The sequence below is a fragment of the Manihot esculenta genome, chromosome 16, assembly GCF_001659605.2.
Source record: "Manihot esculenta cultivar AM560-2 chromosome 16, M.esculenta_v8, whole genome shotgun sequence".
Lineage (NCBI taxonomy): Eukaryota > Viridiplantae > Streptophyta > Magnoliopsida > Malpighiales > Euphorbiaceae > Manihot > Manihot esculenta.
In genome coordinates, this window is record NC_035176.2 from 33,700,073 (window position 1) to 33,713,767 (window position 13,695).

General features: G+C 36.2%; 2 protein-coding genes across 3 annotated transcripts; both read right to left on the reverse strand.

Moving 5' to 3' along the window:
- Positions 1-2,048: 2,048 nt before the first annotated feature.
- LOC110603598 (protein ACTIVITY OF BC1 COMPLEX KINASE 1, chloroplastic) lies at positions 2,049-9,088 on the reverse strand. 2 transcript variants are annotated; one of them, XM_021741378.2, is made up of 14 exons: positions 8,611-9,088; positions 8,274-8,480; positions 7,983-8,072; positions 7,730-7,876; positions 7,208-7,372; positions 6,852-6,992; positions 6,583-6,762; positions 6,098-6,293; positions 5,767-5,894; positions 5,460-5,531; positions 2,916-3,028; positions 2,679-2,826; positions 2,500-2,569; positions 2,049-2,384 (listed from the first exon to the last, which is right to left on the reverse strand). In XM_021741378.2, the coding sequence occupies exons 1-14, from the start codon at positions 8,944-8,946 to the stop codon at positions 2,320-2,322; spliced, it is 2,058 nt and encodes a 685-aa protein (XP_021597070.1). In that variant the 5' UTR covers positions 8,947-9,088; the 3' UTR covers positions 2,049-2,319. The 2 variants fall into 2 exon arrangements, with proteins under 2 accessions (XP_021597070.1, XP_021597071.1); XM_021741379.2 differs by having other exon boundaries at positions 8,627-9,080.
- Positions 9,089-9,949: 861 nt separating this feature from the next.
- LOC110603599 (probable plastid-lipid-associated protein 8, chloroplastic) lies at positions 9,950-12,218 on the reverse strand. The gene is made up of 4 exons (XM_021741380.2): positions 11,874-12,218; positions 11,672-11,795; positions 11,373-11,552; positions 9,950-10,327 (listed from the first exon to the last, which is right to left on the reverse strand). Exons 1-4 carry the CDS (start codon positions 12,120-12,122, stop codon positions 10,137-10,139), a joined length of 744 nt encoding a protein of 247 aa, XP_021597072.1. The 5' UTR covers positions 12,123-12,218; the 3' UTR covers positions 9,950-10,136.
- Positions 12,219-13,695: the final 1,477 nt, after the last annotated feature.

Here is a 13,695-nt window from a genome sequence, read left to right on the forward strand (position 1 = left end):
CTCATTGAGTGAGTCGCCTTAATCTCGCCTTTGTCTCGTAAGTAGCATTCTCAATATAGAATTGCTTCTTCAACTCTCTCTTAAAATCATTCCACATGGCAATAGTGTTGAGTCCTTTCTCAACATCGGCATATATTATCCTCACCCAAACCATGGCGACATCGACTAAGAATATGGAAGCATGGTCAACCATCATCCATAACTCCCAACGCTCTAAAGTATTATTTAAGGTTGTATAGGAAATTATCAATCTCTTTGGCACTCCTATCACCCTTGAACATATTTGGCTTTGGCACCTCAACCTTTTGAGCAATGCCAATCATGCCCACGAACATTGAAAGACTTGACACACTCCCTTGTGCTACTGTCTTCTTAAACAAAGTCACCTTGTCCATGGCCTTCCTCACTCTTGCAAGCACTCGGTCAAACTCCTCCATACTTGTAGATAGTTCATCCAAGTGCAAATCAAGCTCTTCGAACTTCTCCTCGCCATCAATAAGCTTGAGCTTCATCTTGGCTAGTCTAATTTCTATGTCACCTAACTTCTCTCTAACAATATGAGAAGGTTCACGAGACTTATCTCTTCCTTTCTTCCTATGAACAGAAGGTTGTGATATCATAGGAAGTTGCTCTTCACCACTACCATGTCCTCCTTGGACAATCTGCTCAACCAAATCTGCCATCTCTTCAATCTTGGTGCTCTGATACTATTTGTCACATACTTGAAAGTTGACACTTGAATTGACTAAACTCTAAATTCACATGTCCAAATCTGTAGGCCTACCACGTGGGTTTTTGGCGTGCACCTGTCTGCCAAGCAGTTGCTTCCTTCCATATGTCCCGCACCGATTTTTGACCACCGACAACGCGTCTAATGGCCTACGTGCGCCTGGCAGCCAAATGAGATTCAGCGCGCCCCATTCGTAGGCCTATGGGCGTCCTTGCGCTACGCTTCCCAGCACGCTCCTAACACCTGCCTACGTGCCAGCTAGCTCCTTATACCGCAGTTATTATTTCCGCCCGTTTTCGACAGAATTACTTCTCTTGTAAAATTTAGCTAGTCTAGCACCCCAATCACGCTCCAATCTCGACGATTGACCTGAACTTCCTGCTTGGATATATGAGAGCTCCATAGATGTCTATTACACTAGTCCGTTCTCCTACACTTTCTGGATGCTGAGGAAGGTCCAAGCTAAGGCTGAATACTTATCAATTATTCGATTATTCAATTATTCATTTTAGTTTGATTAATAAAATTTAATGTTAATATTTGGAGTTTCTTACCCGTGCATGGTGTGCATATACTTAGCTAATATGATTGATTAAGGTGGGACTTATCATAATTTTGTACTCTTGTTTGTTATTTATTTATCAATATAATATATGTAAATTTAGGTGCATGTAAAAAATACTATCAAATATTAAAAAGGAGAAGATATTAATAGAAAATGTTATAAAATTGAAGAAAATAATTAATAAAGCAATTAAAAAAACACAACTATGATATTAAAAGTTTCTAAAAATATTATAAACCTTATTTTATAAGCAAGTAACAAAAAGTTTACATTATTATGATTCGTTACTTTGTTATTTTAATATGTGTTTGCAAATGAAAATATATTAAATTTAATTTAAAATTAATTTTTTTAATTTTTAATTATTAGACTTCTTATAATATTTATTTAATCGATACTATAACAACTACTAGTTATTAATACAACATCACAGCTATTCAAACAACTGGTATTGTTAAGGAAAAGACCTAATATATATATATATAACTCATTATTAACATATTTCAATTTTTTTACATAGGTAAATGACAATGTAAAGCTCAAAATTTGGTAAAATCTATGATTAAAACCCTCACCAAATTTAATTCAAATTATATGTGATGATGTCCAAAATAATTAATAGTTAAGTAATCAAGAAAGTATTAACTGTATTCTGAACTTCATATTTTAGTATTTCTCATTATAAAATTGAAGTCCTTTATAAATTATAAAGGAAAGGTGTGCTTCCATTTACTCCATTGCCAGAAAAGGTCAGACGAAGAAGGCGGCTAGGAAGTCGGTCATATTGCATAGAAATACTCTCTATATATAATACAGCTTGCCTTTTTTTTTTTTTTTTTTTTTTTTTTTTTTTCCCTTTGATTTGTTTATATACAGCAAATGATGTTCCCTAGGCATTTACAAGTTACAACTTGGAAAATTTGCCGTCCACAAACAGAGTTGCACAACTTAGATGACTTTTGTTGGCGAGTAAAGTTTAATTCAAACTAGATCGTATGCATGGATCTTACACCGACACATTAAATCATCTATCCGATAAGACCGAGTCACTCCACGAAAGCATGAGATCCCGGATTACATTTGGAATTTCTGCAATTCAAATGCATAAAATTTTTTAGTAGCGGGCATTGCGTAATGACTTAAAGGAAAAAACAAAAAAATGAAGCGAGAGAATCAAGTGATTGGCTTGATTATGCCTATTTACCTCGTACAACTTCGACAGCTACTGAGGGTATATCTATTTCTTCCTCCACCAGTCTATAAACATCTACAAGCTACACAAGGCAAATGTCATTCAGAACACAGATTAATAATCCCACTTGTTTCCATACAATAGCATTTGCAGCTTTCCCACAAGTTATTGTAAACATAGTACAGATAGACCTCTTCAATGTGAAGCTTAGAATCTTCAGTCAGAGCCAAAAGCAGCTGTCTACGAATTCCTTCATCCGTAAAGAAAAGACGAGCTCCATCTTTTATAGTGTCTGTCAGATCTAACTTCCTTTGCACTTGCAAGGTTCTTGAATTTCGCCTGAGGGGCAAAAGTTTATATAGGTTAGAAATAGCGTCTTTAAACATTGAAGCAAAACTAGTTTTCTCGGGCTGTGAAAGGATACACACATATTCTTTACTTGCAATGCAGGGTTGCTGCTCATCCTAGCTACATTCTCCTTTGCAAGAATAATAAGGTTTTCAAGCCGTTTCCACTGGAAAAGACCATCTTTAAACAAAACCTATCACAGGAAAGCATCATTATTGATTAAAGGCAATCAAAGTTAATCCACCACTCCACCAAGCACTTAGCACATGGCAGGACTAGGGAATGTCCCTGTTTACCTTCCGTAAGCCTTGAATCTCCAGGCAATATTGATTGGATCATTAGAATTTAAAGTTTTATGCTGGCAAATATTAATGGGCTCTCTAAAATTACAGTTCACAGTGAATGATAAGACAGTACGGCCACTAAATACACAAGTTATGATGTGCCTAAAATTAACCTTAAAAGACCATATAAAAGCAGTGTACTAGGACCCAAGCCAGTGTGGCCGCTGGTGGCAACTGGCATGTAATGTGATAACTATACAGAGGACGGAAGAATAAAATAATGATAGTTTCTGAAAGAGAACAATAATTTCTTTAGAGGTAATTGGCCCATGATGATTGATAGAGCATATTTTAGTCCATATTATCATGATCTTATTGATGTTTATTTACACATTTTCTACCTAATTTTGTGGTTTTAATCATGTTTTGCAGATATTAGGTGTAAAGAGACATTCTAGAGAAAATGCTCTTAAAACTGTCAAAAAGTGCCAAATATGGAAAGTGCCAAAAATGGAAAGTTTTCAAATATGAAAAGTGCTAAATAAGGAAGGTTTTCTGATAAGGAAAGTGCCAGAAAAGGAAAGCGTAATCAACAGATTCTTTGAAATTCAAATTGCAGATTCTTCTTTCCTTATTCAGAAGGTGAAACCAATTATGGAAAGTGTCAAATAAGGAACGTTTTCAGAAAAGGAAAGTCCTCAAATAAGGGAAGTGCAGAAGCAAAAGCAAATAAGGAAAGCTCAGTTAGAAGATTATTTGAAATTCAAATCGCATATCTTTCTTTCCTTATTCAAAGATGTGCACACACTGCAGCAGTCAAATCTTCCTATTTAGGCAGCAAGATTTCAAGGAGATGCACTTGCCTCTTCTTCATTCAGCATTCAAAATTCAAACGAAGGCTCCACCTAAAAAGGAAAGACTGGACAGATTTCTTTCCACTTCTGCACATTAATGACTGCGCTCCACTTCCTCTTCTGCAATCCGCGCGCATCCTTCCTCTTCTGAAGCCTGATCCGCGCGCCTCCTTCCTTCTGGAGAATTTGCAATGCGATTCTTTCCTTTTCAGCACTTTGGGCAGCCTCTTCACTAATTAGGAAGCAAGTATGACCTAGGGCAGCACTTTCAACTATAAAAAGACACATAAGGAGCCTCCACACAACTTTTATGCCCCCCTTAGGGGCACCTACGAAATTCACATCTCTTCTTCTACCTTTCTTCTTTTCTTTTATTTTTAATTTTGTTTCAGCCATGAGAGGCTGAAATCTTTTATTCTAGTTGAAGATTAGGTGCTTTAGTTGGTTTATGGATTGGGAGACTTGATCAAACATTGTTTAACTTTTGGTTATTCAATATTTGTGCAATTTCATGCTTGATTTCAATATTGCTTTGTTGTTTAGATCTACGTTGATTCTTGATTGCAAAGTAATAATATATTAGTTTGGATGATTTAAGTCCGTAATTGCTTGGATTATTCAAACATAAGAACACTTGGTGTAAAAACTAAGGAAATTGTATGATCTAACGACATCTCATGCGTTTGAGTAGTTAGGATTAGATCTCTCTCTTTCTTCATGCAATTAACAATTGTTTGATGCCTAAGGCCCAAGGACGTTCCTTGGCAATTTGTTAATTAGTAATTAATTAGAGGACGTTCCCTAAGGAGAGACATAGTGGTGAGAAGCGTCTTCTATCTCCATAACTAATCTATTGAATCAATCAAAAGAAACTAAGTGTCAATGATCAACCCCAACAACTGAAGTGGATCCAATTCTTCAACTAGAGCTTTCTTATTATTTATTTCTCTTTTATTTTATTATTCGCTTATTTTAATTGCTTTCAGTAGTTTATTAATCAAATCAATCTCAAACCCCCCATTTTACTTTTATTGCAATTTATTTTTATTCCGCTTTCAGATTTATCTCGTTTCAGTTATTTTTGCTTTCAGTTTTATCTCATTTCAGTTTTATCTCGTTTCAGTTATTTTTGCTTTCAATTTTATCTCGTTTCAGTTTATTTCTCTTTCAGTTATATTTGCTTTCAGTTTATTTCTCTTTCAGTTTTATTTTTGTTTCAGTTTATTTTTGTTTCAATTAATTCTTTTGGTCTTGATAAGAAAAATAGGTAAGTATTCAATTTCCTGTGGATTCGATCATTTCACCACTATCTGCCGTTGTAAATTGTTGATAACCAGAAAGGTTATTTTTGACTGGCTTCGACAACCGCGATCAATGATCCAAGAGAACAAAGCATATCTTAAAATAAAAAATGTGGAGTTGATGCACAACTCTAACCCTTATATGCAGGATATAACTGGTAGGCAAAGAATATATTTTAAATCACCTGTATTAGGCGTTCACGAAGAGCTGGATTTGGGTCTGTTAGAAGGCGCTTTGCCACATATGGGTAGGCAACCTATCAAATGTTCAATTACATCTTGATTAGATAAAGTCTAGCACAATATGCTTCAATCTTTTTAAGAGCAAAAAACCCTACACTGCTCACAGTACACCGAACTATGAAAAGGTCACAAGCTATATACACCATTGGCACAAAATATTAAAATAAAAATGGGAAGTTGTAATGTGGGAATCATTCAACAAAATATTAAAAGAAAAAAGTAAAAAGGAGAGAAAAGACATGTCTTCACCTCAAGAAATTTAAAATCTGGCTTCAGGGTGAGACAGATTCCCTCTTGAGTCAATAAAGAACGGATAACAAGGGAAAATCGCTCGGGTATACGGATGGGATAATTGTAAACCAACTGGTTAAATTTCCCTGCAGTGTGTATACAGAATAAGAACTCATGATAATTGAAATTCATCTCTCATTATGGCAAGGATTGTCTTACTTTACTCAGAACCACATGTTAACTCTGTGAAAGAGCAGCCTTATGATTCTGTGACCATGAACATGGAAATATTCAGTGGTGTGTTATGTTGTGTCAGCAAACAAACCAAGGATTACAGCCATAAAATTACCCGTGACGCTTCTGAAATTAAAATCAGAAAGTCCTTTCCCAGCTGAGTTCTGCCAAATTGCTTCCAGAGCTGGAATGATAGGAGAGACATCAGTTCCACTGGCCAAGAAGCCAAGCCTAGTGAAATCGTTTGCCATCTCAGCATAATCCTCATTTACAGCATGCACAACAGCATCAATCAGTATTTGCTTATTTTGCTGAAATATAGAAATCATGTCACTATGTAAGGCAACAACATGTATGCTCAATGTAAATAAACTTAACTAGAAGCTCAAGTTTCCCACTTGATGTACTAAACTAATTTCCTGCTATACTAAAGTTATGCATGCTCAAGAGACATTCTCCTCCGCCAATAAATCAATATATATCATATCACTTTCAGAAAAATATAATATCATTTCCCTTGCATGGTAAATCTAATAAGAAATAATGCCTCATTGTAAATAGATGTCTTTTTGCCTGCATTTCCTGGAAACAAACTCCTACCTGACTAAGTACTGCAACATTCCCGAAGTCCACATATGCAATACGTCCATCTCGCATAGCAAATATATTCCCAGGATGTGGGTCTCCATGAAATAACCCAAACTCTAGCAATTGCCGCAAAGCAGCACTCACCCCAACTGTTAAAAATCCATCTATGTCAATGCCAGCTTCCTTGATAGCCTGAGTTACATTAAGCAATATGTCATCTCTTGACTTAAAGAAATGAAAGAAAGAAACTGAAAATTTCACCATGATTTTGATATCCAAACCTGTGGGTTTGTGCACCGAATACCATCTATCCACTCCATTACTAAAACACGGGAACCAGAAAGCTTTCTGTAAACCTGAGGAATTTTAACAGTAGGATCATCTTTAAAGTTTTCCAGAAAATCTTCAATATTCCGGGCCTCCTGAGTAAGGAAACAGGACTATCAGTAAAATACATTAAAAAATAAAGATTAAAAAAATGTCATTGATAAGGATAGGAGAAACATCATATTGGTTTGGCAGCCATGGAAATAGAAATCAAGTACAAAATTCTCAGACATGTTTTGGTTTATAATAACTCTTTATCTAGGTTTAACAGTGCACAAGAAGATTATTGAAGGACGGTTTTGAAAGATACCAAGGTGTAATCAAGCTCCTCCAGAAGTTTCTCACCAAATTCGTCAACTATCAGCTCAGCATTGCATCCCAGTTTCTGTAAGCTGATGCCATTTAGGAATGAAGCAAGAGTTCTGAAAAGGAAAAGATCCCGGTAGATTATAGGTTCTATCTCAGGCCTTTGTACCTGCAAATAAAATGACTTTATATTGTTGATATGATACAGGAAACTTTCAGTTTCTTGATATAACTTGCAGGAGGAATCCTTTTAAAACCTAGATGTTTGCCATCTAATTTACTGCTTACTGGGTCCAGCATCCTTTTACAATTTTTCTTCTCCCATCTCATGCCACAATTTACATTTATAAGGAGCAAGGAGTCATAAAACATGGAATTACAAACACTGAAGGAAGGTAGTATCATTCACAATAAGTATGTCATTGGTGACTGCTTTATTAGTCATATAAACATTAGAGGAACAAATGGAAAAGAACCCAACAAAAAAGGTGACAGGATAGTTTGTGTCCTATTAGCATCAGATTACCTTGATTGCAACATCCTCGCCTGTATCTCTTAAGGTAGCTCGATAAACTTGACCCAAGCTTGCAGCTGCTATTGTTTGTGATGAAATTTTAGAGAATACAGCTTCAAGCGGTTGGCCCAGCTCTTCTTCTATAATCTTGAAAGCTACCTATCAAAAATTTCAAACTGGTTATGCAAAAAAAGGCATTCCAGGGACCCATGGCAAAGCCTCAATACATGTAAAAACTAATTGCCAGTAAAGCATACGTTTTTACCTGATTGGGGAAAGAAGGAACATCATCTTGAAGAATGCAGAGCTCATTCATGTAATCTTCTCTAATGATATCAGGTCTGTTGGCCAGAACCTGGAAAAAGGCACAAAGACTATCAAGTCAATACTGGAGCCCAAAACCACTACGGGTAAATTCAGAAAGCCAGTCTGAATTTCTCTTTCTGAAACCCAGGAAATCCAAATATCAGGCAAAGCAGTTGCAACTTGAAAATATAAAATGGAAGAGGATAATTCAATGAACAAAGAAGTTCAAAAAGATAAACAAGTAATAGACCTGCCCAGCTTTGATAAAAGAAGGTCCTAAATCGCACAAGAGGATCCTCAGCTGACGTGCTCGATATGGAACGACCTCTATATCCCTTCCTACCAAGCAATCATACATCAAGGAAGACCAGTACAACCCCAAATTCCACACTATTTCCACTCCACGCAACATAAGAGAAAATATAGACGCTCTGGATTCCAACACCTTATTCCTCACCTGTTTCACAACAAGAAGATCGTTTTCATATCAAGGAAATTAGGATGTTTAGAACAAGTGACGGAATTTCTCTCATCTATTCAGAGAAACAAGCCGTTAATCTCAAAAAAAAAAAAGATAATAATCATACTATCTCGGGAGAGTACTTGCGAAACGGCAGGCAGACTCCACGCTCGATGTCGAGTTGTTCCATGGCGGCGCTAGACTTGCCTAGTAACTGTAAAGAAGCCGGCTTCTCATTCTCAGTGGTGGAAGCTATACTCCTATTGATGCTAGTAGCTGTGGCGGTTCCATTTCTGGAATTTTGAGGTGGGGAAGCTGCTGCGAGATTGGAAACTCGAATCGGCGACCATCTGATCCTTATTTGAGGCATTGAGCGTGAAATCTGGGAACGTGGGTGTACATTTCTATGATTCTTAGCGGACAAAGATGGCGCATTTTTACAATTCGAGAAAACCAAATCCATGGAGAAAAGCTGAGAGCGGAGAGGGAGAGAGAGATTTGAAGGTGAATTTGGTGCGGGAGGAAGTAGCTGACCGTTTAAAAGTCGGTTAGTAAGACGATGGAAATGATATTGATGACCACACAAAATTAGAACACAATAGAAGTGGATAAATAACAATAATAATAATAATTAGTTTGGCAGAAAAAAAAAAAAAAAAAAAAAAAAGAAGAACAGAATTAAAATCCTAAATTCCGATAATGTTCTCCTCCTCTAATTAAATTCCAAAATGGATTATATGTTGAAGGAAAAAAGGCAAATAAATCCAGGTATTGTATCCATCGCGATGTTGAGCTTGGATGCCGTGCAATTTTACGTTATTGATGATTTTGAATAGGCGTTGACATTAGATCGGTGATTTCATTTTAAAAATATTTTAGGGTTCATATTTGGATTTAGTTTTTGATTCAATATAATTCATTCAATTTTATTATTAATGAAATTTATATATATATAGATATTTAGAAAGTTGGAATTAATTCATTCAGTTGGATTCTTGCTTGATTAATCTGGCATAGTTTTTGATGGTGAGAAGGGATTAGTTTTCTCGAGTATTTGTGCCAAAATGCGATTTGCTCGCAACATAATTTGAGGGAAATAATTAATGCTCCCAGCTTTCAATATCAACAGCGGCAGATTGAAGGAACACTTCTAAAGCATGGTTGTGTGTAAACTAATCTGTCTGTCGCCCATTCCCAACCATTATGGTGTTGAAATTGGCCAGGAATCATCTTCGTGGAAACTCTATCTGTCCTTGGAGAGCTGCACATGCCATGTAGATATAGTATTCCATTTAATATCAACATGCGTTAGTTTGTAAAATTCTAACCTCCTCCTTTAAGATCCGATATAGCAAATGAAGGCCAAATAAGCGTTTAACATTACTCAGTTTATCAGCTAAAAGCTATTATTCCAGTTTTCCGGGGAGAAAAGTCATGAATTCAACAACCACAAGTAGAAGAATAAATGAAGACAGGAATAAGAAATCACTGTAATGTTATTCAATTCAGTACATCAAGAGGTTAAACATAAGTTTCTATTGTGAATGGGATAGAAGCCCATCACTATGTAAAGAAGTTCAACATTTCTCCCACACCAGAAACAGATTACAGAGAAGGAATCTTCATACACCAAGTCACCAATATTTCCATTGTCTATCTGCGTCTTTGAAAAACAAATAGAGAACCTCTGGAGCCCTTTCCTAACCTAATCTTCTCATCTATGTATGTTATCTGCAGCTTAACCTCACTTTGACCGCCATACTGAAACTCCAGTGCTCCAACCTTCAGCTGAGGTGCCTCAAATATAACTTGGATCCAACTCTCATCCAAAGCCTTCAGTTTACCTGAATATTGAGAAAATGAGGGTATTCAACATCCGATCATTTAGAAAAAGGACCATAGGTTGATGTTAAACTGCAAAGAGATGCATAAGTGTGGACAATGTCAATGCCAAAATTGAAAACTCAAATGGTAAACTAGGAGCAGTAGAGGATCTGGAGATTCTTTTCAGTTTCAGGTCAATTTGTGTTTGGTGAAACTGGGATGTGATTTTGAATCAAAAGCAACAAAGATAGTGGGTAGCATTTTTGGGCAATACTGTTTTCTTTTCTCTCCAAATTAGATAATAGAGAAAACTACACTGAGGATCACTGAATGGAGCATTCCTAGTTGCCAACTGCACACACTGCGCGCTGTGGAACTGCCGTGCTGAAAAATCCCCAACGCAACTTTACATAATTGCAAGAATAGAAAACCGCATCCTATGACTTAAAACGTAGAAGGCACATGCACCACCTACGGGGGCAACAGGGGAAGAGGAGTTCGAGAGTGGATTACAGACCACAGCCTAGGAGGCACAAATAAATAAACAATAGCAATAGATGCGCTAGAGTCCAGCATCTTTACTACCAACAGCTTTGACGGCAATCAAGATATTGTTAGAAAAATACCGCAGAATGATAGTAACACTGTCCTTAGGATAAAAAAGGCCTTTTGAAATTGTTATTCCAAGATTAGAACAGTAAGAATATATTGTATTTGCAACCCAGAAATACAGAATAGAGAATAGAAAAGAGCAGAAAGGAATGGAGGAGCAGGATATGGTTAAAAAATAAAATTTAGATTAAACAAGTAACACAATCGACCAATTTAAATTGAAATTAGATTTTCGAGCAATCCTGTGCGCACTAGCCCTACTCCTCACACCTTCTCTTGCCCAATAACTAGAACGCAAGTCAAACTCTTTTCCTGATCAATGTGGGACAACAAAACTTTAACGTCTGAAAACTCCATTTTTTTTTCAACAGATATGGTATTGGGAACTTTGCTGTTCTATAAATTTGTAGAATAATTTTTTTTAAAAAAAATGTCTTTTACAGATTGGCCTACCTTTGAGAGAGACCTCTCCATCAAGGAACCCCAAAAGAGAAAAGGAGACCTTGTTCCTTACAGTTTCAGGAGCTTCAACTGCCTGAATCATTTCCTTGGTTCTAAATACAAGACGGCCCAATGCACTCCTATACCCACCTCCAGGTGAAGTTGGCGTCGAACAGTACACCACATCCCACTCTGTTAATCACCCCATTGATCAGACTCATAACATGGTTACGATTACGATAAATTGCAATTGTTTGATCGCCTAAGATAATCACGATAGTCAATTACCAACAACATTCTTTGAAATTTACCTCCAAAGATAAGAGGACATTTCACCGGTTCAGCCACACAATAATTCTGCAATTGCTGAGCAACTGCAGATACCTCTTCGTGCTCTTCTTTAGTCAGCGAAACTCCTCCATCTGTTTGCGTAACCTGGTTAATCCCCCAGTTAATGACTCAGTTTTCTATAGAGAACAAATTTCCATCAAATCCATTGGAATTGGATCATACCTTGGACAAAATAGAGGCAACAAGATCATCGGGTCGCCCGGTTAGCACTTCTGGACTCGAGATGGAAATCGAAGACACGATTCGCGGAGCTCTGTTCAGTCTGTTTTGAGATGGCAATGAAAGGGCAATAGGAAAGTTTAGGGGTTTGGATAGAGAGATTAGGGATCTGGGATTGCAAGATCCGGGGCCTGTAAACGCAGGTAATAGAGCAAAGGAAGAAGAAGAAGCAGCAGCAGCAGCAGCAGCCATTGGAGCTGCAGAAGAAGCTGTTGCCCGTTGGAGATACTATTGGAGTTGCTGAAACCGTGATTCCTATTATTTCTCTTGGGCTTCTGGTGACACGTTGGCATGGAAATCGTGGTGTGGCCAACCTATTGTTCCTTATTGGTTCATGCACCGCCACGTAGGCAGTTCTCCTCTCTTACATTATCCGTTTATTTTACTTAATAGGTTCCCTCTTTAGATTTTTATTTATATACTTTTAAATTTATTTTGAAAAATAAAAATATGTCTTATGTTTACATTAATATATTACTTTAAAATTAATGCAAGATTTTCAATATATATTAAATAGATATGTATTAATAAGTGAATAAATAATTTTTGAGTTACCAAGCATTTTTAAGAGTTACCTCACAACTAAAATGGAGAACTTCACTTCCAACTAAATTGAACGTTACTAAAAAGCCCTAACTAATAAAATTCTATTTGAAGGTGCAAGAAAAATACTTACTTTTGAAATAAAGAGGAAAAAGGTCAGTCACTACTCAGGTGGGTAGGAAATAATCGATACTTACCAAACAAAATAGACTTGCTCTATATGAAAGAAAATTATCGATAAAAAAAAAAAATTATCTCTATATTTGCACGAAGGAGAAAAGATTTTCAATGTAAAAATATTTTTTACCAAGTAATAATTAAAAAGAGAATTAAACTTAATATAAGACAAATGATTATTAATCCAAAAGCACAACATACTTTATACGGAGAATGCCACATGACAACCCTATAGAAACCATATACATGGCAAAACAGTAATAATGAAAAACTTTATTTGATTTGTATAGATTAATTAATAGACTAATAGATTTGTAAATTATTTTAATCTATATAAACACATAATTAGAATATTAATAATTGAATGATAAATTAAAGAAATCAACCATTGATTAATAAAATTAGATAAATATAATAAAATTAAATAAATTTTACCGTATAAATAAATTCGCATTGCGAAAAAGCAGAAAAAATTAATTTGTACGGACATTCCTCTTTCCATCCTCCCTTCTACGGCAACAAGAAAGCAAAAGTCCGAGGAACAAAATGAAACAATGAAGCCTATTACATCCACAAAGGGCAACTGGAGCTCCAGTCGCCTGGCCAACTCTAATTCGTACGTGTTGCCGGTGGGAAAGTAGTAAGAAAGAAGAAAGTAAAAATTGAAGAGCTAAAGGAGACTCATACATACAATGTAGAAGAGAAAGAAGAAGCTAAGGAGGAGACTTAATTCTAATTGACACCACAAATGTTTCTCACCTAGTTCTATCTACTGTGCCAAATCTAGAAATACCTCACTCAATTCTCTCTCCAGATTGTTTTCCTGCTCATGACGCTACTGACCATATCATACATCAATCCCCTGTTCATGATCACACCAGCCCTGCCATAGAGCCTACTCCATCTTCTCCTACTCTTCCTATCAGAAAAAGTAGTAGACTTTTTAAACTGCTAAGCTATCTATAGAATTATCATGTTTATCTCAATAAAAGCTCTCATCAATCTTCATCCTGTGTTATTTCTTTTCCTATTCAACGTTACCTTT

What these genes read in the sequence shown, in the direction of transcription:
- LOC110603598 (XM_021741378.2), bottom strand. Translation starts at nt 8,946, where the DNA reads ATGGATTTGGTTTTCTCGAATTGTAAAAATGCGCCATCTTTGTCCGCT. An exon ending in GCGAGGATGTTGCAATCAAG is followed by an intron (nt 7,373 to 7,729) that starts GTAATCTGATGC and finishes TTTTATTTGCAG; the next exon opens with GTACAAAGGCCTGAGATAGA. An exon ending in AGGAGCTTGATTACACCTTG is followed by an intron (nt 6,993 to 7,207) that starts GTATCTTTCAAA and finishes TTCCTTACTCAG; the next exon opens with GAGGCCCGGAATATTGAAGA.
- LOC110603599 (XM_021741380.2), bottom strand. Translation starts at nt 12,122, where the DNA reads ATGGCTGCTGCTGCTGCTGCTGCTTCTTCTTCTTCCTTTGCTCTATTA. An exon ending in TTGCCTCTATTTTGTCCAAG is followed by an intron (nt 11,796 to 11,873) that starts GTATGATCCAAT and finishes GGGATTAACCAG; the next exon opens with GTTACGCAAACAGATGGAGG. An exon ending in TGGAGAGGTCTCTCTCAAAG is followed by an intron (nt 10,328 to 11,372) that starts GTAGGCCAATCT and finishes CTCAATATTCAG; the next exon opens with GTAAACTGAAGGCTTTGGAT.